The 23,079-nt window shown below is 40.0% G+C and overlaps 2 protein-coding genes across 3 annotated transcripts; one reads left to right on the forward strand and one right to left on the reverse strand.

The window, feature by feature from the left end:
* Positions 1-128: 128 nt before the first annotated feature.
* plekha3 (pleckstrin homology domain containing, family A (phosphoinositide binding specific) member 3) lies at positions 129-5,892 on the reverse strand. Its single transcript, XM_079597104.1, has 8 exons — positions 5,514-5,892; positions 4,997-5,113; positions 4,735-4,890; positions 3,915-4,051; positions 3,599-3,769; positions 1,929-1,972; positions 1,715-1,824; positions 129-1,458 (listed from the first exon to the last, which is right to left on the reverse strand). Exons 1-8 carry the CDS (start codon positions 5,551-5,553, stop codon positions 1,337-1,339), a joined length of 897 nt encoding a protein of 298 aa, XP_079453230.1. The 5' UTR covers positions 5,554-5,892; the 3' UTR covers positions 129-1,336.
* Positions 5,893-6,258: 366 nt separating this feature from the next.
* Positions 6,259-22,742, forward strand: rpgrb (retinitis pigmentosa GTPase regulator b). 2 transcript variants are annotated; one of them, XM_079597302.1, is made up of 17 exons: positions 6,259-6,398; positions 6,986-7,111; positions 7,201-7,293; positions 7,871-7,933; positions 8,625-8,783; positions 8,889-9,038; positions 13,657-13,815; positions 13,902-14,057; positions 14,162-14,286; positions 15,102-15,278; positions 15,452-15,599; positions 16,083-16,180; positions 16,446-16,505; positions 20,554-20,769; positions 20,885-20,933; positions 21,774-21,871; positions 22,026-22,742. In XM_079597302.1, the coding sequence occupies exons 1-17, from the start codon at positions 6,368-6,370 to the stop codon at positions 22,215-22,217; spliced, it is 2,100 nt and encodes a 699-aa protein (XP_079453428.1). In that variant the 5' UTR covers positions 6,259-6,367; the 3' UTR covers positions 22,218-22,742. The 2 variants fall into 2 exon arrangements, with proteins under 2 accessions (XP_079453428.1, XP_079453429.1); XM_079597303.1 differs by lacking the exon at positions 22,026-22,742 and having other exon boundaries at positions 6,294-6,398; positions 21,730-21,826.
* Positions 22,743-23,079: the final 337 nt, after the last annotated feature.

Here is a 23,079-nt window from a genome sequence, read left to right on the forward strand (position 1 = left end):
GCCTATTCCCAGTGCTCATTTGCACCTGCTGGTTGTCCGTTGGTGATAGCCGGCAGTATAACCTCCTCGCTGAGAAAGCTAATCTCCCTCTGGAGAAATTAATCACTTATTATAGACTGTTTTCATGTGGAAATCAGATGGCAAACACAGATGACCAGAGGTAGATAAACATACTGTTGCTGTACAGGGATCCGCCGTCTGTTAGGTAACATGGGAACTAATTATTCAGTGTCATTCAACACCATGCGATCTCTCTTTTTCTCTCAAATAAAAACATGACTGCATGTAAATGTTTCTTATGTATTATTAATTCTCGTTGCCTCTGTGTTTGAGGAAAACATGATTACAGATAATATTTTAAAAAACAACAACTCATACTTATGAAATCCACTTTACAATTAGGTACCATTTGTTAACATTAATCAACGCATTAATAAACATGAACAGTGAAAAAGACACATTAATCATAGTTTGTTCATTTCAACATTCACAATATTTAAAAAAAGTTGTATCTATATTTAAGTAAGTATTATATTTAATGGACCTGAGCTAACATGAACTAACAATGAAGAGCGGTATTTTTTTATTAACTGACATCAACAAAGAATAATAAATACTGTAACATATGTATTGCTCATTGTTAGTTAATGCTTTAACTAACGTTAACTAATGGGACCTTATTGTAAAGTGTAACCAGACCCACTTATATTTTTGGAGATAAAATAATTAATAATCTTGCTAAATCTTTTTAATAAATTTTACCAAACATTACAATAATTAATAGATCATATTCTCCCATGCGAAGAATTAAGGCCAAAAAAATTTTGGGGGGGAGGGGGAGACTCTAGTGACATACAAAAATAAATAAATGTATTCTGCATCATAAACTAATGAACAACACTGCATGCCGAGTGAATAAAAAAACCAAATCTTTGAAGTTAATGTCAGCACGTACGCACAACCCCTTGGCACAGTAACAAAAACCTTTTCAGCAAGGTTCCCATTTAACAAAGGCAACTGCACAACACATTAAAAATCCAGTACAAACATCTTCAACTCTTCACTGAAGGGATACAGTAATAATTATGTATCACAAAAAAAGGAAAAACATCTTAGCATCAAGGCAAACAAATTTCTTAAAATACCTGGAAGAGTATAAACATTCAAATCAGACTGTTTTCTTCATCATCTGTTTTTATAAAGTGCCGCCGAATTCTTCATCATCAAGAAATACAACACTAGAAGTAAAATCCATCCATACAATGCTGCAATCTATGACTGCATAGCAGTACGTGTTTTCCTTTTCTTCCCCATCTCATAATCCGTCTCGCATGGTTCAGAGGGAAAGGTCAGATTCCGGAGTGTCAGTTTCCGACAGGAACTTTGTGCTCGTTCCAACCTCTTCAGGGATACTCGGAGTGGAGTCACCGTTGATGTTGGCTCTGTGAAACATCAAGCCTGTGAAAAACACAAGCGGTGAAGTGATCACTTTTGTTTATGTTACTGCCGATCATTTTTAGGGCCACAACAATAATAATTTATTCAAGCTTCAGTGACTGCTCAAGCTACAAAATCTGGAGGAAACTAAGCATTTAGGTGAATCTGATCTGTGTGTAGGTTAAATGGTGTGTGTGTGTGGGTGTGTGTGTGTGTGTGTGTGTGTGTGTGTGTGTGTGTGTGTGTGTGTGTGTGTGTGTGTGAGAGAGAGACTCACGCTCCATATCCTCGGCCCCTCTGTCGATGTGAGCCTCTGTATCGGAGCATGTCCGCGTCCGCCTCTGGGTGGACTTCTGCAATGCCATGCACTCTTTTGGCAGGCTCGACCTTGAAGGAAAACAGCACCTGCATTTATAGCCACTCAGAAAATAACAGCGTAAGCTGTCTGGACTGAAAACAAGAAGTCTGTGTGTTTTGTAAACATTGTGTACCTTTCATAATTGTAGGTGCCGGGATGGCTGATCGACCGCTTCATCTACGCAATAAGAAGAAAAAATTGTTAGACTTAAAATTTATGAACAATCACATGCCAGAACAGTGGTGTTATGCTTAACTAAAACTGACTAACCAAAACTATTTCATTAACTGAAATAAATGTAAAATACAATTTTATTTAAAAATGTAAAATTTTATAAAAACATTATCTTGCCAACTAGCTGAAATAAAATAAGCTGAAAACTAAAATAAGTTAAAGATAAACAGAATATATATCATATTAAAATGAAAACTGAAAATATAACAATAAATTATTAATTCAAATTATTGATAAATACTAATATATATATATATATATATATATATATATATATATATATATATATATATATATATATATATAATACTAAAATAGTACTGCCATACATCTTGGGTGAGTAAAGAACATGCCCAAGTCATATTTCACCCCAAAAAATGAATTTTTTTGTAATTTATTGAATGAAGCCTTTTTCAGTTAAGGCATATTGCCTTCCAGTTCTCATTACTGTGATGTAAAAAATATTTTCATTACATTAATGTGAAAAAATATCAATTATTAAATAGGCAAAGATTTAATTATATGAGAAAAACGTGCTTAATTTAAAGGTGCAGTAAGCAATTTCTGAAAATGCTGTGGAAAGTGGATAGGACCGAGCACCACAACAGACTTGTAGCCAATCAGCAGTAGGGGGCGTGTCCACTCATGATGGGGGCGGAGAGAAAGTGAGCAAGAAGGAGATTTGAAGGGAGACTGTAGAAGGAGAGATGGCTGAGAGACATTACAAAAGAGAAAAGCTCATAAGAATATCACTGGGAAAAGAAGGGTTATGATCAGGCAAGAGCTTTAGGACCTGCGTTAATATTAGAAAAGCTTTCCAGCACTGCAGAGACCTAAGTGGAAAGTGGACGCCGAGGTTGTGTTATACTCCATACATGCGTAACATTGGTTTTGAGTTTTGTGTGCAGCTGTCGACTAACAACTAACTATTGCTTGTATATACTCGTGTACTGTATGTTTATTTTTTGTTCGTCATCTTTGCTTTATTTTTCGCAAAGCTTTATTGTGCTTCGCTTCAGCTATGATAAAAAGACATCCACTCTTGCATTGCGTGTTTGTGCATTTTGGCGGTGGAGAAATGAACAGAAGTGTGTGTTTGCTTAGTTTGATATCTAGTGTTCAACAATGATTCTCAGAAATTGCTTACTGCACTTTAATAGAAAAATGTATTTAATTGTTATAAAAAAATAAAAATGGCTACATATTAATTATGTTTTTTCCTATATACCGTACATAACTGTTATTATAATTATAGAAGTAAATAACAACATATTCCACATTAAAATTTAATAACTTTTTTTTTACCAAATATTTAAAAATATATATTATTCATGAACATGAAGATGAAAATGTAAGAAAACGTTTATTTTAGTTATTATAAAGTGTTGATATGATTTCCCCTATTCATTTTGGGTTCAAATAAGACCTAGACATGATATTGTAAGATTCAACCAAATAACTTATATCTATAAAATAACCATATTACACACAAATAGCAAAAGGAACTTTACCCAGGTAAAAATTAAAAAATTAAAGTAAACTGTATGTGATTTGTGCTTGTGTCTTTACCCGAGACATCTGGACGGGAGAGGGGGACACAGGGGACATTATTGAATCAGATGGACTGGATTGTAACATGTCAGTCTGGAACTTGGAACTGGCGATTTTCATACATTCTTCCAGTGTTTTGATGAAGGTTTCACAGGTGGCACTCAGTAATGAGGACGCCTCATTCCTTGTCTGGGAAATACAGCAGAAAATACAACCATTTGGTTTAAAAGACTAGATTTCTATGATAACCTTTTTTATATCAGATCCACTTATCTGCAATAATTGCTGTGATTACTGTGGTTCGAATGAAAAAACAGCTGAGTGAGTGTCTAACCTCAGTGCTGGCCACAGTAGATTCTCCTTCCTGTTCCACAGACTCCTGAATAGTGTGCACCTGCTGCATTAGTAAGTCACAGTACAGACGCAGCTCCGACATCTTGGTTTTCAGTGATTCTGTGGTTTCTGTTAAATCTGCAAAAACCCATTAGGAGAGGAAATGCAACAGTTAATGGCCCTTCTTATTGCTAAGCAGTCAGGGTTACTGGTGTTCAACTAGGAAACATTAATTCAGTATATGAAAGCCTTTTGTCTCTGCTCTGAATGTGTGTGTATACCGTAATAACAGAATACCATTATATTAAACCAATATAATGATGATAAAATATTTGTAAGAAATATGAGTGAATTTAACCTATATAGTGTAGTATGTATAAATTAGCTACGATTTATCTTATATTCATATCATAATAATAATAAAATAATGTGTATTATTTTGGGCATTTAATAATTATTTTATCAACAATATTTATAAAATTAATAATAATAATTATAATTGCTGTTATTATTTATTTAAATCATGTTTTATTTATTATTATTATTAAAATCTGATAAAATAACTGTTATTATAATTATAGAAGTAAATAACAACATATTCCACATTAAAATGTAATAACTTTTTTTTAACCAAATATTTAAAAATATATATTATTCATGAACATATCGATGAAAATGTAAGAAAACGTTAGTTTATTTTAGTTATTATAAAGTATTACCAATAATTTACTGTGAGTTGAGTCTTTTGCTATGAGAAGGCATAAGGGAATAATAAAAGACCAATGATATGAAAAGATGAGGAAATGTTCAGAGAAGCCTACCCCTTTCTTTTTTGGTTCTAGTGTCAATGAGTCCAGCTTTGGAGCTCCCCAGAGCCACCAGCCACTTCTGCCTCTCCGCTGCATTTACAGCCTTCACGTAAAAATGCTGCTCCCCTGGTATGATCAGCTCCAGACGGGTGTTGTCTGTTGGGTGAACTGGAGCAAACATGAGGAAGTAAAAAAATGCCATAAGAGTAACCAGTTTATTTTCTCGTAAAGAATAGAAGGAAGATTTTGCTGATAAGATACACGGTCATCTCACCTTTAATTTCACATACTGACATCTTAATACTGCCTTTGCTTCCTTTACACACGTCATCTTCTGAATCATAGTATGAAATAATGCCATTGTCCAGCACAAACCACCTCGGCTGCCATCCTTTCATAAAACATTATTATCAGATTAAAAACACACACATTTAAATCAAACAAAACATGCAATTTTTTTTTTCTCAACTTGAGATTTATGACTAGTCTTGTAACTCCATACAATCAGGTATCATACTATCACATGACAGGAAAGAAGTTTGACAAATTACATATTTGGTATATTAGGCTACTCTAACTTAACATGGAGCTTTGACATTCAAAAACACCTTAAAGACACACAGCGTATAATAAAAGAAGCAATTAAAAAAAACGCAATATAACAAAGTTGCATATATTAGCAGCTCTCTGTCGTATACAGACATCATCATACAAACTGAGTACATCTTATGCATACTTGCAGTGTGCTGTCTGACTGCAGCTCAAGTGTCCACAGTGCAATTCTCTTTTACCTGTCATATAGTTTGTCCATTTGTAAAGCACTCCTTCCATTATTCTCCAAGCTGAAAACCCGGTGAAAAACACTTTAAAGCAGCTTTAACAGAGCTTGCACCAGGCAGCTGCTTGTTTGCCCCCTTTACAGGCTAATTAGCATGCTAGCATGCTCCAGGCTAACTCAATGACCCCCATCTACTCGTCATTATGTCAAAAGAGCGGGCGGATCGTAAGATAACGAGAACAATATATTTGTTGTCACGGTCATTTCTCTGAAGACTGCGCGCCGCACATGCTGTGAGATTCTACTAAAGGCAGACGGAGCGAGATTATGGATGAGATCACTGTTTACAGACTGAACCGGAAGAGGCGTTTTACTTAGAGATTCTTCGCCGTGTAGCCACTCCACTGTAAAATGGAAAAAACAGGGAAAGCCACTCGAAAGCATCACAAAGTACATTCTAATTTCACTACAGACAGTGGAATTTCCTGCGAATTATTATTATTGAATATTTGTGACTTTATTAGACAAAATATACGGATAAAGAAAAACATAGTTGTGCAGGTATATTCTCATATCATTTTCTTCACGATTGTCTAATATAACGTGTATGTGTTTATCTTATGTATACAGTAATCATTTAATATTTGAAATTATTTAAGTTACTATAAATGTATATAAAATAATAAATGTACATACAAATATATAATCTAAATATCGCATCTAGTAACTGTATTTGGCGGAGCTAATGAGTGACACGTGACACCTCAACGCGGAAGCAAATCTAGAGCGGAAAGTTTCTGTTGGTTTAGAAACTTCTTGGTTACACTTCCTAGAGCCCAGCGTAAATAAGCTGATTAGTCGGGGGAGATGGCCGGAGAGACAGAAGATGAGATCCCTGGTAAAATATTATGTAGTACATTAGTGGTCGATGTAAACAGTTTTGTTATTTGCAGTTGCTACACGTGTGTCTCTTTAGCCTTATTGTCTGTTTATGATTAGCCTATAGGCTATATAACGGTGCTGCATAGTGTAACAAGCGAATCATATGTTATAACGTACTGGTGTTAATATGTCTTAGCTGCTTTTAACTGCAAATATTATGTGTCCCTGTGTTTATACATATAAATTGTTCGTTGTGTTTTGTTTTTTATTTCATTGAACACTCTATCCCGCACTTTCATTGACTCCTGTGGCTTCCTGTCGCCAAGGCAACCACGCCATGTGGTCACGCCTCTCTCTCAATTCTATAATATTACATTATTAATAGTAAACAACTAATTTTAACCATCTGATTGTGTATATATATACAAAGAAACAGAAGCTTTGAATTAAAATCATACAAACTATTATTATTATTTTTCGACATAATATAGACTAGTGTAATACAGCTTGTTTTTTATAACAGCAGTAATTTGAATAATTTAAGGCATAGCATGAAAACTGTCTGCATTTTTTTATTGTTCTATTTTTCAATTTTTGTTTTAGAATCCGGAGCTGTCTTCACCTTTGGAAAGAGTAAATTTGCAGATAATGCCCCCAGTAAATTCTGGTTAAAAAATGATGTACCTTTGAGAATTTCCTGTGGAGATGAGCACACAGCACTAGTAACAGGTAGGATTTTATTAGTGGATATATTGGTAAATAAAGTCTTGTTCTGTAAATTTTTGCATTCATCCTGTCACTATTTCTATTGTGTTTAGAAAATGGGAAGCTGTTTATGTTTGGCAGCAATAACTGGGGACAGCTGGGCCTCGGAACAAAGACCACTGTGAATAAACCCACTTGTGTGAAAGGTAAGACTTTCAGTGTCAGTATTTTCCCGCAGAATTAGGGTACTTTTACACTGTTGCCTCGGGTTGAAGCGACCCCTGGTACCTCGATGTATACCCCCGTAGCGCTATTGAGCAAGTTTGTAAACGCAAACCTGTCAAAGAGAGAGCAGTACTGAGTGTTTTCTGCCATTCACAGCTGATAAATCACTTCAACACATTCTCCAATGCTGTCATTCACATTTAGCTGTTTGGAAAATATATCATTAGTTTATCAAATAATAATGATGAGTGACTTTGTATTATTTAGCAGCACACAACTTTTACACACACAATTACATGTTTGTAAGTAGCTGCAAGAAAAAGGCGATCTTTTCAGGACAAAGCCATAGATTGTCTTAATCCCAATCTGGAGTGGTCCGTAATCTGCATTAATCTGGAAAGCAGAGGGGAAGTGTGTGCGGGAGTTCAACATTTTCAACAATTATCAACAAATTAGCTTGATATATTAATATAAATATATATATATATATATATATATAGGCTAAGTAAGAACAAATCATATTGTCAACAAGCAATGACCGTATTTGTTTTCTTACAGCCCTAAAATCTGAAAGTGTGAAGCTTGCAGCCTGTGGAAGAACTCATTCACTTGTTTATACATGTAAGTTTATTCATCATGCTTTATGGTTTTTGAATCTAGTAAATCAATCCTGTCTTTTTTTTTTAAAGGTGAAATTTGTTTTCCTTAATTTTCTGTTACCTTAATTATTTACATATTCTTATTTATTTACTAATTCCATTAGTCAAGCCAGAAATTGCCATGCCAAACCACTGAAACAAACAGCAATGTTTTGAAAGGGCTACAGGGCAACACAGTGGGAACTCTCTGGGAATTTATAATTGACCCTGCGAATTAAACAGGGATAAGAGAATGTTTAACATTGAAAAAACTACACACATAGCCTTAAAGATAAACGATCATAACACGTAAGGCTAATACTTAAAAAAAAAAAAAAAATTAGTTTAGATCTGTTTGTTTTTGTTTTGTTTTTTGATGATATCTTAATATTTGCAAAGGCCAAAACATGAAAGGAAAAAAAAGTACACTACCATTTAAATTTTGGGGGACAATAAGATTTGTTTAATGTTTTTTTAACATTAATATTGTGATATATTATTTTAATTCAAAATAATGTTTTTCTATTGTAATATATTTGAAATATATATTTTTAGCATCATTACTACAGTCTTCAGTGTCACTGACCCCAAATGTTTTGATAGCACCATAGATAACTATTTGCAACATTATAGATTTATCCTCAACTAAAATACTTGTTTTCTTTGCTGAGCAGCCCGTGGTAACCTGTATGCCTCTGGAGGGAATAATGAAGGACAGCTTGGTCTTGGTGACTGCGATGACAGAACCTCCTTCCACCTGGTGGACTTCTTCAGCAAACATGGGCCAATCAAAATGCTCGCTGCTGGTTCCAATACATCTGCTGTCCTGACGCGTAAGAGTTCTGTTCCGTCTGACTTACAGTGCAGCAGTGTCTGTTGACAAAACATGTAACGGCAAATAATAACAATAATGTAACAAAATCTCTGTGTCATCTCAGAGGATGGCAGGCTCTATATGTGGGGCGATAACTCCGAGGGTCAAATTGGGTTAGGAAAGGAGAGTAACGCACTCACTCCTCAGGAGGTTTCTGTGGGGAAACGAGTGTCCTGGGTGTCCTGTGGATATTATCATTCTGCCTTTGTTACCGGTATGTATTTCACTGTAGACAGTGTTACCTCATGTCACCATGGCCAATTACACCAACATATTCAGGGTTAAATACCTGAATGTATTAATGTACCTAAATGTTTTATTTAATCTTTATATATATATATATATATATATATATAAATATAATATATATATATAATATTATACTATTTTACTCATAAATAGTAAAAAAAAGTTTTTTTCTTTTAAGTTTGCACACAAAAGTTGCCGTAAAAAAGGTCAGTAAAAAAGAAGAAGAATGAGAAAAAAAAACTTTTATTCAGCAAGGATGCATTAAACTGCTGTTCTTTTAAACTTTCTATTAATCAAAGAATCCTGAAGGGGAAAAAAGCACAACATAAATGTTTCTTGAGCTGCAAATCAGTGACACTGAAGTAATGATGCTGAAAATTCAGCTTTGCCATCACAGGAACAAATTACATTTGAAAATATATTTTAAAAGAAAACTCATCAAATACATCAAATAAGTGATTATAAAATATTTTTTAAATGATAAAATTATAATATTTTATAATAATAATATTATTATTATAATTTTAATAATAATGGTATTACAATAAATAAATTTACAATAAATTACATTAAATTGATCATTTGAAAATAATTTGACATAATGTCATAATAATATTGCTATTATTTTATAAATAATACTTGATATATTTAATAAATGTATCAAAATGATTTAATAATTGTGTTCAACTGTGTTACTGTCACGGGTATGGTGCGGATGAAGACAGGCAGAGGCCTAAGGTTCCAATTCAAACTTTTACTATAATAAAACTTAAACAAAACTGGTACAGGCAAGGGTAACACTCTCCATACAACGTAACATAAACAAACATTGACCGACAACTGAAAGGAGAAAGACAGGAACTTAAATACACAGAGGATGACGAGGGTACAACAGGTGATGACAATGAAGGGTGATTAACTGATTAACTAGACAGGTGATGAAAATGAACTAATGAAAATGACGACAGAGATGAAGAAAAACACTGAATGAGAAAAACAACCTAAAAGTCCATGGAAACAACAGAAAACACATTAACAATGTGACAGAACCCCCCCCTCCCCCCAGGCGCGTCCTCGCGCCGTAAAACATCCAAAGGGGTGGGAGGGTGGGCGCCCTGGAGGCTGATGAACAGGTGGCCGATCTGGAGCAGGAAGCCTCCAGGGCGGAGCAGGACGTGCAGGTGGCCAGGGCGGAGCAGGATGAGGGCGTGGCCATGGCGGAGCAGACGGACCCTCAGGCGTCCATGGTGGTGAGGACCCTTCGAGTGGCCACGGCGGAGACGACCCTTCGGGCGGCCATGGCGGTGAGGACCCTTCGGGCGGCCATGGCGGTGAGGACCCTTCGGGCGGCCATGGCGGTGAGGACCCTTCGGGCGGCCATGGCGGTGAGGACCCTTCGGGCGGCCATGGCGGTGAGGACCCTTCGGGCGGCCATGGCGGTGAGGACCCTTCGGGCGGCCATGGCGGTGAGGACCCTTCGGGCGGCCATGGCGGTGAGGACCCTTCGGGCGGCCATGGCGACCGTGTCGGAAGGGCCTCCACGATCCCCTCAGAGGACTTATTGCCCCCCCCCAAAATTTTCTTGGGGAGGTCAGCACTGGACTGGACCCGCGGCGAAGAGGACTCTGAGCTGACCGGGGCCGGCGGCGAAGGCGGTCCTGGGCTGGACGGGACCGGCGGCGAAGGCTCTGGGCTGGACGGGACCGGCGGTGCAGGAAGCTCTGGGCTGGACGGGACCGGCGGTGCAGGAAGCTCTGGGCTGGACGGGACCGGCGGTGCAGGAAGCTCTGGGCTGGACGGGACCGGCGGTGCAGGAAGCTCTGGGCTGGACGGGACCGGCGGTGCAGGAAGCTCTGGGCTGGACGGGACCGGCGGTGCAGGAAGCTCGGGGCTGGACGGGACCGGCGGTGCAGGAAGCTCGGGGCTGGACGGGACCGGCGGTGCAGGAAGCTCGGGGCTGGACGGGACCGGCGGTGCAGGAAGCTCGGGGCTGGACGGGACCGGCGGTGCAGGAAGCTCTGGGCTGGACGGGACCGGCGGTGCCGGAAGCTCTGGGCTGGACGGGACCGGCGGTGCAGGAAGCTCTGTGCTGGGCAGCGACGAGGGCTCTGTGCTGGGCAGCGACGAGGGCTCTGTGCTGGGCAGCGACGAGGGCTCTGTGCTGGGCAGCGACGAGGGCTCTGTGCTGGGCAGCGACGAGGGCTCTGTGCTGGGCAGCGACGAGGGCTCTGTGCTGGGCAGCGACGAGGGCTCTGTGCTGGGCAGCGACGAGGGCTCTGTGCTGGGCAGCGACGAGGGCTCTGTGCTGGGCAGCGACGAGGGCTCTGTGCTGGGCAGCGACGAGGGCTCTGTGCTGGGCAGCGACGAGGGCTCTGTGCTGGGCAGCGACGAGGGCTCTGTGCTGGGCAGCGACGAGGGCTCTGTGCTGGGCAGCGACGAGGGCTCTGTGCTGGGCAGCGACGAGGGCTCTGTGCTGGGCAGCGACGAGGGCTCTGTGCTGGGCAGCGACGAGGGCTCTGTGCTGGGCAGCGACGAGGGCTCTGTGCTGGGCAGCGACGAGGGCTCTGTGCTGGGCAGCGACGAGGGCTCTGTGCTGGGCAGCGACGAGGGCTCTGTGCTGGGCAGCGACGAGGGCTCTGTGCTGGGCAGCGACGAGGGCTCTGTGCTGGGCAGCGACGAGGGCTCTGTGCTGGGCAGCGACGAGGGCTCTGTGCTGGGCAGCGACGAGGGCTCTGTGCTGGGCAGCGACGAGGGCTCTGTGCTGGGCAGCGACGAGGGCTCTGTGCTGGGCAGCGACGAGGGCTCTGTGCTGGGCAGCGACGAGGGCTCTGTGCTGGGCAGCGACGAGGGCTCTGTGCTGGGCAGCGACGAGGGCTCTGTGCTGGGCAGCGACGAGGGCTCTGTGCTGGGCAGCGACGAGGGCTCTGTGCTGGGCAGCGACGAGGGCTCTGTGCTGGGCAGCGACGAGGGCTCTGTGCTGGGCAGCGACGAGGGCTCTGTGCTGGGCAGCGACGAGGGCTCTGTGCTGGGCAGCGACGAGGGCTCTGTGCTGGGCAGCGACGAGGGCTCTGTGCTGGGCAGCGACGAGGGCTCTGTGCTGGGCAGCGACGAGGGCTCTGTGCTGGGCAGCGACGAGGGCTCTGTGCTGGGCAGCGACGAGGGCTCTGTGCTGGGCAGCGACGAGGGCTCTGTGCTGGGCAGCGACGAGGGCTCTGTGCTGGGCAGCGACGAGGGCTCTGTGCTGGGCAGCGACGAGGGCTCTGTGCTGGGCAGCGACGAGGGCTCTGTGCTGGGCAGCGACGAGGGCTCTGTGCTGGGCAGCGACGAGGGCTCTGTGCTGGGCAGCGACGAGGGCTCTGTGCTGGGCAGCGACGAGGGCTCTGTGCTGGGCAGCGACGAGGGCTCTGTGCTGGGCAGCGACGAGGGCTCTGTGCTGGGCAGCGACGAGGGCTCTGTGCTGGGCAGCGACGAGGGCTCTGTGCTGGGCAGCGACGAGGGCTCTGTGCTGGGCAGCGACGAGGGCTCTGTGCTGGGCAGCGACGAGGGCTCTGTGCTGGGCAGCGACGAGGGCTCTGTGCTGGGCAGCGACGAGGGCTCTGTGCTGGGCAGCGACGAGGGCTCTGTGCTGGGCAGCGACGAGGGCTCTGTGCTGGGCAGCGACGAGGGCTCTGTGCTGGGCAGCGACGAGGGCTCTGTGCTGGGCAGCGACGAGGGCTCTGTGCTGGGCAGCGACGAGGGCTCTGGCGCAGGGTCAGCGGGCTCAGGATCTGGCTGGACGCGAAGATCTGGCTGGATGTCTCCCACAGTGAGTGAGGAACCACACACCCAAAGAGCTCTGTCCATAAACTCAATAAAAGGTCTATCTAAGTCCCTGAGCAGCAATATCTGGGCTAGTGGATCATCAAGTCCTCTCCAGAACCGTTGCTTCAAAAACTCCTCCTCCCAGTAAACATCCTGATGAAGATGAAGGTAAACTTCCACAAACTCCTCCAATGAACTCCCATTCTGATTAAACAGAAATGCCTCCATAGCGTTTTTGGGTCGGTCAATCTGTCACGGGTATGGTGCGGATGAAGACAGGCAGAGGCCTAAGGTTCCAATTCAAACTTTTACTATAATAAAACTTAAACAAAACTGGTACAGGCAAGGGTAACACTCTCCATACAACGTAACATAAACAAACATTGACCGACAACTGAAAGGAGAAAGACAGGAACTTAAATACACAGAGGATGACGAGGGTACAACAGGTGATGACAATGAAGGGTGATTAACTGATTAACTAGACAGGTGATGAAAATGAACTAATGAAAATGACGACAGAGATGAAGAAAAACACTGAATGAGAAAAACAACCTAAAAGTCCATGGAAACAACAGAAAACACATTAACAATGTGACAGTTACATTGGAATATCCATCATTTTAAATCCCCACTTTTTGACAATTCATGATGACTTTCCTACTTCCTCTCAATGATCAATAGAGCACAGTATGGTGGCATTGAATTCATAAAATGTTCATCATTTGACCTTCTATGAAGTCTGGATTGTTGCTAGGTGATGCTTGTTTTATTTGTTGCAGTGGATGGCGCCTTGTTCACATTTGGAGAAAAAGACAGTGGAAAGCTGGGCTTGTCCACAGAGAAGCTGGCCAATCATAAAGTGCCTCAACAGGTGACCGGCATCTCTGATAATGTGGTTAAGGTGTCCTGTGGAGGAGGGCACACGGTGGCGCTTACTGGTAGGAGAACATCTTTTGCTTTGTGTTTTTTTCTTTTCTGTTTCTTCTTTGTGAAGACTAAATGTTACACATGTCTGGTAATGCAGAGCACAAGGTGTATTCGTTTGGCCTGGGTCAGTTTGGACAGCTTGGCCACGGCACATTCACATTTGAGTCTCGTTTACCCAGAGTGGTTGAGCATTTCAGGAGGGGCAGAGTTAAACATGTGGAGTGTGGAGAGAACCATACAGCGTTGATTACTGGTAAAACACCTGACAACATCCTTTTATGTGTTGTGATATAATTTCCTCTTTGTGTCTTTCTTCTAAAATATATGTGATTCTGTTTGAATATGTGCTGGTTTCAGACAGCAACCTTTTGTACACCTTTGGTGATGGTCGGCATGGAAAACTGGGGCTTGGAGAAGAAAACTTCACCAACCAGTTCAGACCGACGCTGTGTACGAGATTCCTCACCTGCCACGTACATTCTGTACGTATTACTGCCCATCTACTGTTCATGACACTATATATAATACATTTTATTTATATCAGGTATATACATTTTCTGCTTTGAAATGTTTGACCAATATCAATTTCATTACCCTGTTGACCCCATTTTCTTTTGAAACAGGAAGGTCTGGGGATATCAAAGTACTTGCCCTTTTTTGTTGCTTTCATTCTCTAATTGTATTTCTAATAATAGAGAGAACATTTTATTTATTTGTTTTATTTTTATTGCAAAAAACATTTGTTTTTCCTCCTTAGCATACATATTTTTGGTCCATTTTTTACAGCAGAGAAAAACTTTAGGGTCAGTAATATATATATATATATATATAATTTTTTTTTTTTTTTTTTTTTTTTTTGGGTGGGTAAAGAAATTAATGCATTTATTCAGCAAGAATACATTCACTTGATTAAAAGTGTCAGTAAAGACTTACAAAAAATAGTTCAAATAATGCAGATAATGATTTCTGAAGGATCATGTGACACTGAAGACTGGAGCTGTTGAAAATTCAGCTTTACCATTACAATAATAAATTAGATTTCAGAATACATTTTAATTGTAATAATAGTTCACAATATTTTTTATGTATTTTTGATAAAATAAATATTGCCTTGGTGAGCAGAATACATAAAAAAATGTAAAAAAAATCTTACCGACTGCAAATTTTTTAATGATAGTCTAAATGTATCAATCTGCTAAAAGTGTGTATTGTCATTTCATATGAAACAATATGGACTAAAAGCCACAAAAGTCTATTTTGATTTCATGGCATCTGTAAACAGTGTGTGTGCTTTCAGGTTACTTGTGGTGGGTGTCACATGCTTGTGTTGGCAAAGCCCAGGGCTGAAAGGTCGGAGGATTTGATCCTGGAGGAGGATGACATCACAGAAGACTACTTTGAAAAGTCATGTACTGAACTACTGGGGGACACCCTAAACAGGAGTCTCTCGGCTCGGGTCAGACGCAGAGAACGGGTTGGTCAATCCTAATGGATCAAAATTATGAACTGATTATCAATTGGACTAGAGGAAGTGTATTTCAAGATGAATAATAAAATTTTATGGGAATGTTTAGTATAATATATTACCTAAATAATTATATAAACTAATTAAATATGGATGCAATGTGTGTTGCTTTTCTTCTGCAGGAGCGTTCACCAGATCAGTTTGGACAAATGTTTCGAACACTCCCAGCTCTGGGTGGAAATCATCTGAGTGCATCTCTATCTGTTCCCAGCCAGATCCGTCACTCCCACAGTAACCAACCTGGAAAGATCCCTCACAACAGCCTTAAAAGTAACTGCCTTGTCAAAAAACTTGTCAAAGTATTAAAAATCATATCTGTTATTTCAAATCACAGGAAAACAAGTTCCTCATTCACAAATGCTATTGCCACTTATGAAAATACATCATTCAATCAAAAAGCACACATTTATTTTCAATTACACTACTGTTAAAAAGTTTAGAATCGGTATGATTAAATAAATGAATACTTTTATTCAGCAAGGATATATTAAATTGATCTAAAGTGTCAGTAAAGACTTTTACATTATTACAAAATATGTCTATGACATTTTAAAAGAAATAGAAATTCACTTCTTTTAAATTGTAATAATATTTCACAATTGTACTGTTTTACTGTATTTTTTTTTTTTTCAAATAAATGCAGCCTTGGTGAGGCATCTTTCGAAAGCATTTTAAAAATCGAACCTATAACAAACTTTGAACTGTAGTGTGTTCCTCTGGTTTTTATGGATTCTCTCTCTCTCTCTCAATAAGTTCCTGGAAAGAGAGAGAAATCTCTCGATGACAGAAGCAGTGTGGAGGATAGTGAGAGCGTAAAAGACCTTGGAGAAACCACTGACTTATTAAACCTGGTAGGAGAAGCATACCATCACTTATGAAAGAGGCATGCATGCTTTTATAATATCTATAGAAAATACGTAGAAGTAGACATTTAATGATTTGGTTGAAATCCACTTTTAAAAGCAAAAATGACACAGACCACTGTAAATACAGTTTACATTTGGTACTGTCTTGGTTTCCCATTTGATGTAAAAATCTGGGTCATGTAGAAAAACCTGTTGAGAACTGCTGGTATAAAATCTTCTAAGACTAATGCAAAAGTTTCTTTGTTTTCAGACTCACATAATTAAGATGGACCCTAGCGATAAGACCCTTACATTGTCTCCTATGGACAAGGTAAGAGCTCATCTGTGTTGTTGTCCAAGAAATTAGCTATTTATATGGCCAAACAAAGGTTGAGTAGAAAAAATGTAATTTTTTTCAAAGGGGTGCACTCATTTAGACATCCCACTTATGCTTGTGTTCTCTGTCTTCTCTTCATTGACTCATTCTCATTTGCTTTGCAGCCTTAAATCTCATTCTGCTCTCGTTCAGCCTGCTCTGCATGTTCATTCATTTCTCTAACACTTTCCTTCTTTTTATCCTCTGCTTCCTGGAATAGAAGAAGGTTAAGGTTGTGAAAGAGCACGGTAAGGAGAAGGGAAAGCATAGTGATGGCCACGCCCCTTATAGTAAGAGGGCGGAGCTTTCAACTCGCAAAGCTCTTCCCACTGAGTTACTTAGAAGCTCAAGTGGTAGCTCAGTAGTTGGGGACAGTCTTGGGTCAGGGACACCCCACAAGAGCCCTAAGAGACATGGTCATGATAAGGAAAATGTACTTATCGCTTTGGAGAACAGAAAGCCTGCATATCACCAAGCTGATGGAAGTAACACCAGATTGGGGTCGGACATAAGCAGAGCTGGATCCAAATCATACCTGCCCAAGCACACAGAATCGATGCAGTCAAGGGATAAAGTTAAAAAAGAATCAACTGGAAAAGCCCAACCAAATCAAGAGGCTGAAAGCGAGAAGGTTGCTCAAAAATCAAAAGGAAGTACAAAACCAAACCAAGAAGGAATAGGTAAAGCAAAACCCAAAGATCGTCCATTGGAAGTCAGAAGCCAGCCTCAAAAAGTTGTGGGGAAAGAAAAGGAAGTAAAAATGAAACCCATAATTGTTGAACATCATCTCGAACAGACCACACATAAGGACCAAGACCCAACAGGTAAGAAGATCTCAAAACATGATTTACCAAAAGCTCAGAGGGTGAAAGGTGAAACGAATGCTGCTAAGACAGAAAACAAAAATTTGGTCCCACAGAGTAAAAAGTCAGATTCAAAAAAAGACTTGAAAAGTAGCGAGACAATACAAGAGATCTCCACTACTTCACAACAATCCTCATGCCAAGAAGATGTTTCTACAAAGAAGACAAAGAAATCAAGAGCAGAACAAAGCCAATTGCTAGTAGAAGACAAGATGAAAAACACAAAAAAGGGGCCTACCATTGTCTCCGAAGCTGCCTCCAAATCTGAATCGGCATCAGAATCTGAGCAAATTAAGGAAAATCCTCTCATCAAGGTGACATCTTTTCTCCAAGATGTGGGAATGGGAAGTTCTGCTTGTTTACTTGGAGCATCAGCAGTCAGTCAGTTCCTTTCCCAGTCCACACCCCAAAATATGCCAAAACCTACTTCAAAACAAAGAACTCTATCTGATGTTTCGTCCCTCAGTGAGTCCGATGAGGTTTCAAGACAGGAGGAGACTAGAGAAGCCAAGAGGACGGCCGTCGCCATCAACATGAAGACAGAATCAGGAACTTCAGATGGGGACTTGGAAAGAAGCAGCATTGAGTCCAAAACTGAGGCTCATTCTGAGGTGGGAACATATAGAAGAAGCGAGGAGGAAGAAGGAGAAGAAACAGATGAGGAGGAAAGCAAGGGGTTGCTGAACAGAAGGGATGAGAGTGAGGAAGTGGATGACAGTGAGGAGGAAAGTGAGAGCAAGACCCTTGACAAGGTAGCAAACGATGATGATTCTGAGGTTGACGGTGATACAACGATCAAAGGTTCTAGTGAGGATGAGGAAAGCGAGGAAGAGGAGGATAAAAGTAAAAGCGAAGCAACTGAGGACGTAGAGAGTGAGGCTGAGGAAGGGGAGAGTGATAGAATAGAAGACGAGGAAGAAGAAGCAAGTGAGATAAGTAGAAAAAGTGAAGAGGAGAGTGGAGATGAACAGGACGAAAGCAAAACAAGCCAAGAGGAAGAGACAGAGAGCAAAAATGAGAGCTCAAAAGAAGAATCAGATGAAGAGAATGAGGAGTCAGAGGAGAAAGATAGTGAGGATGAGGAAGAAAATGATGTGGAAAGTGGCAGTGCAGAGGAGGATAGTGCAGAGGAAGATGAAGATAGTGAAAAGACTAGTGAAGAAAAGGAAGATTCTGAAAAGCTGGAGAGTGAGTCTGAAGATGAAGGGGATGAAGATGATGAAAAGACTAGTGAAGAAAAGGAAGATTCTGAAAAGCTGGAGAGTGAGTCTGAAGGTGAAGGGGATGAAGATGACGAAAAGACTAGTGAAGAAGAGGAGGACGATTCAGAAAAGCAGGAAAGTGAGACTGAAGATGAGGATGAAGGGGAGAGTGAGAGTGAGGTAGTTAAAGAGGATGAGGAAGAGGGTGAAAGCAATGAAGAGGACGCAATGAGTCAGAATGATGAGGAAGAGAGTGAAAATGAAGAGGAAGAAGAGCAGGAGAGCAATGACGAAGAGGAAGAAGAGCAGGAAAGCAAAGACGAAGAGGAAGAAGAGCAGGAGAGTGAAGAGGAAGAAGAGCAGGAGAGCAAAGAGGAAGAAGAGCAAGAGAGTGAAGATGAAGAGGAAGAAGAGCAGGAGAGCAAAGAGGAAGAAGAAGAAAGTAATGGTGAGGAGGAAGGCAATGAAGAAGCGGAAGAGGAAGCAGAGGAGGAAGAGTCTGAAGAAAAAGAGGAGGCAGAAGAAGCAGAGGATGAGGAGGGAGAAGAGGAGGAAAAGCAAGAAGAGCAGGAGGAGGAAGAGGAACAAGAGGAGGAGGAGGAGGAAGAAGAAGAAAAAGCCAAGGCCAAAATAAAACGTGAAAAAGCCTCTGAATCCACCAAACTAAAGTCAAGTGTGAAAACAACAAAACAGCCGACAAAAGCCAAACGGGCCCGAGCGCAACGCCAGCCGTCAGACGACGAGTCCCAGGAGTCTCAGCAGTTTTGGGATGATGTTCTTCCTCAATACCTCAATTTAAAATAATTAATCAACCTCTGTCTGCTTTTCCTGAGTATTATGTACATGCCTTTTATGTTTTTTCTTGTTTCTTACTTGTGATATATATTTTAAATATTTTTATTTCGCCATTATTATTCTTGCAATTTCGCCCAAGACATTTTTATTAAATGTATTGCTTCACATTTTTTATTTTTTATTTTCTATTTATTTATTTATGTTTTCATAAGTAATGATATGCTCATGCAGTAATGAAGACCTCATGATGTGCCTTAGGACATATATATGTACAGTGTCTGATGGACAGCCATGTTCGTTTACTAACAAATGTGCTTGATTTGCCAATGACCTTGAATCAGCACTATCAATGACTTCAAATTCTTACAAATACAAACAGGGCACATTTAAAGATGCCTTTAAGTCAGAACTCTTACAAAAATTCAAATGTAAAATAAAATGGCAGCTCATGATCTTTATGACTGGAAGAAAATATTTGGAAAAAAATAAAGTTAGTCATCATTAAGTAGCGTTAGTTCAAATTTTCCACTTGTACTTGTTCTGTGAGTTTTTTGTTTAATTTAATAGGCAATAAACTTTTCATTTATTTATAACTATTTGCATGTGTTTTTAAATTAATACCTGTGTTGTTTTATATTTGTTTTCCAATTGAATAACATAGCATTGCATTTTATTTGAATATAAAAAGCACAGATGATCCAAACTGACTTTTAAAGCTAACATTTTGTATGCTTTACATAAAAAAACGACATGATATAAATCTATCATGCTGTAATAGAAAGTCTCAGCAGCATAATAAGCTAATTTTAATTGTAATCATGCAAATAAAGAAAGCCATATGAGATATCTCCAAATTCAAAGCAGTTGAAAACAGAAAATCCTTCATTGGACAGGTGAGGCTGCCCTTATATTGCACTGGTCCTTTTCTAGTCCTCCTAAATAGATCCCTAGTCATGTACCCACCTACTTGTGTTTCTTTATACATGTAGTTTGTTAGTTCATTTTCATTTTAAAATGAAAAAAAGACTACCTGACTCACATTGAACCCTCTCCTGCCATTCTAGTTTCTTCAACCCTCTTTTTGTGTTTCACAGCCACTCATTCCAGTCACTGATTGTCTTTTCTCACTTCTCGCACAACCAGCTCCGGACAGATGAGATCAATGGAAAGATGGAGGGAGAAGATGAGGAGGAAGAATATTTAGATGATGATGAAGAAGAAGAAGATGATGATGAGGAGGAAGATGAGGAAGAGCATCCAGAGGAAAAAGAAGGGGAAAAGTGTGAGGAGGAAGAAGATGTTCTAGAAGAGAAGAGAAAAGAGACAGAAGAGCAAAGCACTACAGAGCCAGACATACAGGTGCCCTGAAACCTTTCATTCATATCATTTAGACTCATTTATTATGAACATACTGCTTTAGCGTGGCTCTATTGCTTTGATTTGTTTGTTTGATGTCATTATCTTACTCCTACAGAAAAGGCAGATTATAAAAGAGACATCCGTCCCTGATGGACCGATAAAAGGTGAGGTTTTTTTTGTCTTTTCAGCAACCTTTCATATTCCCATACAGACCCCAATTAAAGAGTTGTGGCTTTTAGGCCATGTCTGTTAGCTTTGAGGTCATCTATATATGGAAGCTTATTTCCACCACAGAATAAAAAAAATAATACTGAAGTTTGATACTTTTTTTTTTTACAATTGCAAGTTTATATCTCACAATTCTGAATTATAAGGTTTTTTTTTTTTTTTTTGGACATCTATCCTGACCGCATGCACCATCAGAATTCAGAGAAAATTGGAATTGAGAGAATCTGGAATCTGAGCAAAAAAAAGTCAGAATTGTCAGATGCAAAACTCACTATTCTGAGAAAAACAACATAAAAGATATAAAGATATAAACTCAATTTTATAGCAATTCTGAGGGGGAAAAAATACCAATGTACAATTGCAAGGACAAATGTCCGAATTGTGAGATAAAAAATTCACAATTACCTTTTTTATATTATTATTCCTTTCCTCGCTTCTTTTCCTCGTGTCTTAGTTCAGGATGCGAGGGAAGGATACACCTGTGTATCCTCGCTCATGACTCCTCAGGAAGCTTCCTCGCTCCTCGCTAGGAAAAGAGGAAGCATCAATTAAAGTATTGAGAAGCACCTTTAAACTATTTAAATGAAAGGGATGAGCCCTTTGATATCCCGGTCATCTTTCATTTTTATGGTGCAGTATGTCCATGATTAGGTAGATAGTGATTGCACTGTACTATGGTGAACATAAATGAAATGTATGTTCACCGAAATCAAATGTATTGATTTTAAGCAGCTTTTTTCTGTCTTTCTCTTTTGTTGTTGTTGTGAATTTTGAAGATTCTGATCCTGCTACCCTTATAAAGGAGGAGACACAGTCAGAGAGGAACGGAGTTACAGAAGACAAACCTAAAACTCGTTTCGGCTCTAGAAACAGGGTATTTAACCACTCTATTTATTTATCTTTATAATAAACACTAGTAAGCAACCACCTCGCAATCATGCATAACACTCGAGCAACCGCATAGCATAACATCTTTGCACATCAGAGTTTAACCTTTGTTTGATCAGTTTCTTCTTTCCTATCTCCAGCTTTCTCTTTTCAAGCGATCTCCCTCCAAAGGGAATCAAGCAGAGAACAGCGCTTTAGGCAAACCAGCAGCTGATGGTCCACCTCAGATCTCAGAGACTCGAGGACCAGAGAGTTCTAGCAGTCAAACACAGATCGGAGGCCCGACCACTGCATCCCAACGATCACGTTCAGCCACTTGCAATCTGCTTTGACACCTTTGCTGAAACCATCTTCTGAATTGAAAAAAGAGACTGGAACAAAAACTGGAAGTAGCAGAATCGAAATTTAACGAAGCAACATCCTGTTGGTGTTGGTGGTGTTAATGTTACTGTGCCTTGTGCTGCAAAGCAGACCACAGAAAATCACTAGCTTTAACTGAAAACTGAGTTAGTGTGAGCTATAATGGTTTTGTTTTGGTACTACATTGTATAATATTCTTCCTTTATATGTTTGCAGTGTCTGATTTATACATCTTTTTTTTATCAAAGGCATTCTTAAAGTCATTACTGGGGAGTAAATTTACCAATATGTGCCCTATATCTAGAAATATAATTGTATATGTATGTGTGTTTTTATACCTATTTATTTACATTTGATGAAAGACTTTCAAAGCACATGTGCACTTTATATATTTAAAATTTCAGGGTAATGTGACAATTTTTTTGTCCATTTTTGTGAGAATCATCTAACAACCTTTGTATTTGATGTGATACAAGTAAACATCAACTTAAAATTGTCTCCCTTCCTTTTTGATATATATATACAGTACCGGTAAAACATTTTTTTAAATTGTCTCAATCTCACCATGGCTGCATTTATTTTTTTATAAAAACAAAACAGTAAAAACACACAATCTTTCAGACATCTTTCTAATATGCTGAATACACAAAACATTTGAATGGCAGTGCATCATGATTTCCAAGATTTTTTTATTTTATTAAAACTGTTTTCAACATTGATAATAAGAATAAATTAATTTAGAATTTCTGATGGATCATGTGACACTGCAAATTCACCTTTGCCATCACACACAGGAATAAATTACATTTTAACATATATTACAACAGAAACCAG

This window comes from Phoxinus phoxinus, assembly GCF_949152265.1.
Source record: "Phoxinus phoxinus genome assembly, chromosome: 22".
Taxonomy (NCBI): domain Eukaryota; kingdom Metazoa; phylum Chordata; class Actinopteri; order Cypriniformes; family Leuciscidae; genus Phoxinus; species Phoxinus phoxinus.

Excerpts from the sequence above, each read along its gene's own strand:
- rpgrb (XM_079597302.1), top strand. The coding sequence starts at position 6,368 with ATGGCCGGAGAGACAGAAGATGAGATCCCTG. Across the intron at positions 6,399-6,985 it reads GACAGAAGATGAGATCCCTG|AATCCGGAGCTGTCTTCACC; the intron begins GTAAAATATTAT and ends TTTTTGTTTTAG. Across the intron at positions 14,287-15,101 it reads TCACCTGCCACGTACATTCT|GTTACTTGTGGTGGGTGTCA; the intron begins GTACGTATTACT and ends GTGTGCTTTCAG.
- plekha3 (XM_079597104.1), bottom strand. The coding sequence starts at position 5,553 with ATGGAAGGAGTGCTTTACAAATGGACAAACTATATGACAG. Across the intron at positions 5,114-5,513 it reads ATGGACAAACTATATGACAG|GATGGCAGCCGAGGTGGTTT; the intron begins GTAAAAGAGAAT and ends GTTTTATGAAAG. Across the intron at positions 1,459-1,714 it reads AGGGGCCGAGGATATGGAGC|GCTTGATGTTTCACAGAGCC; the intron begins GTGAGTCTCTCT and ends TGTTTTTCACAG.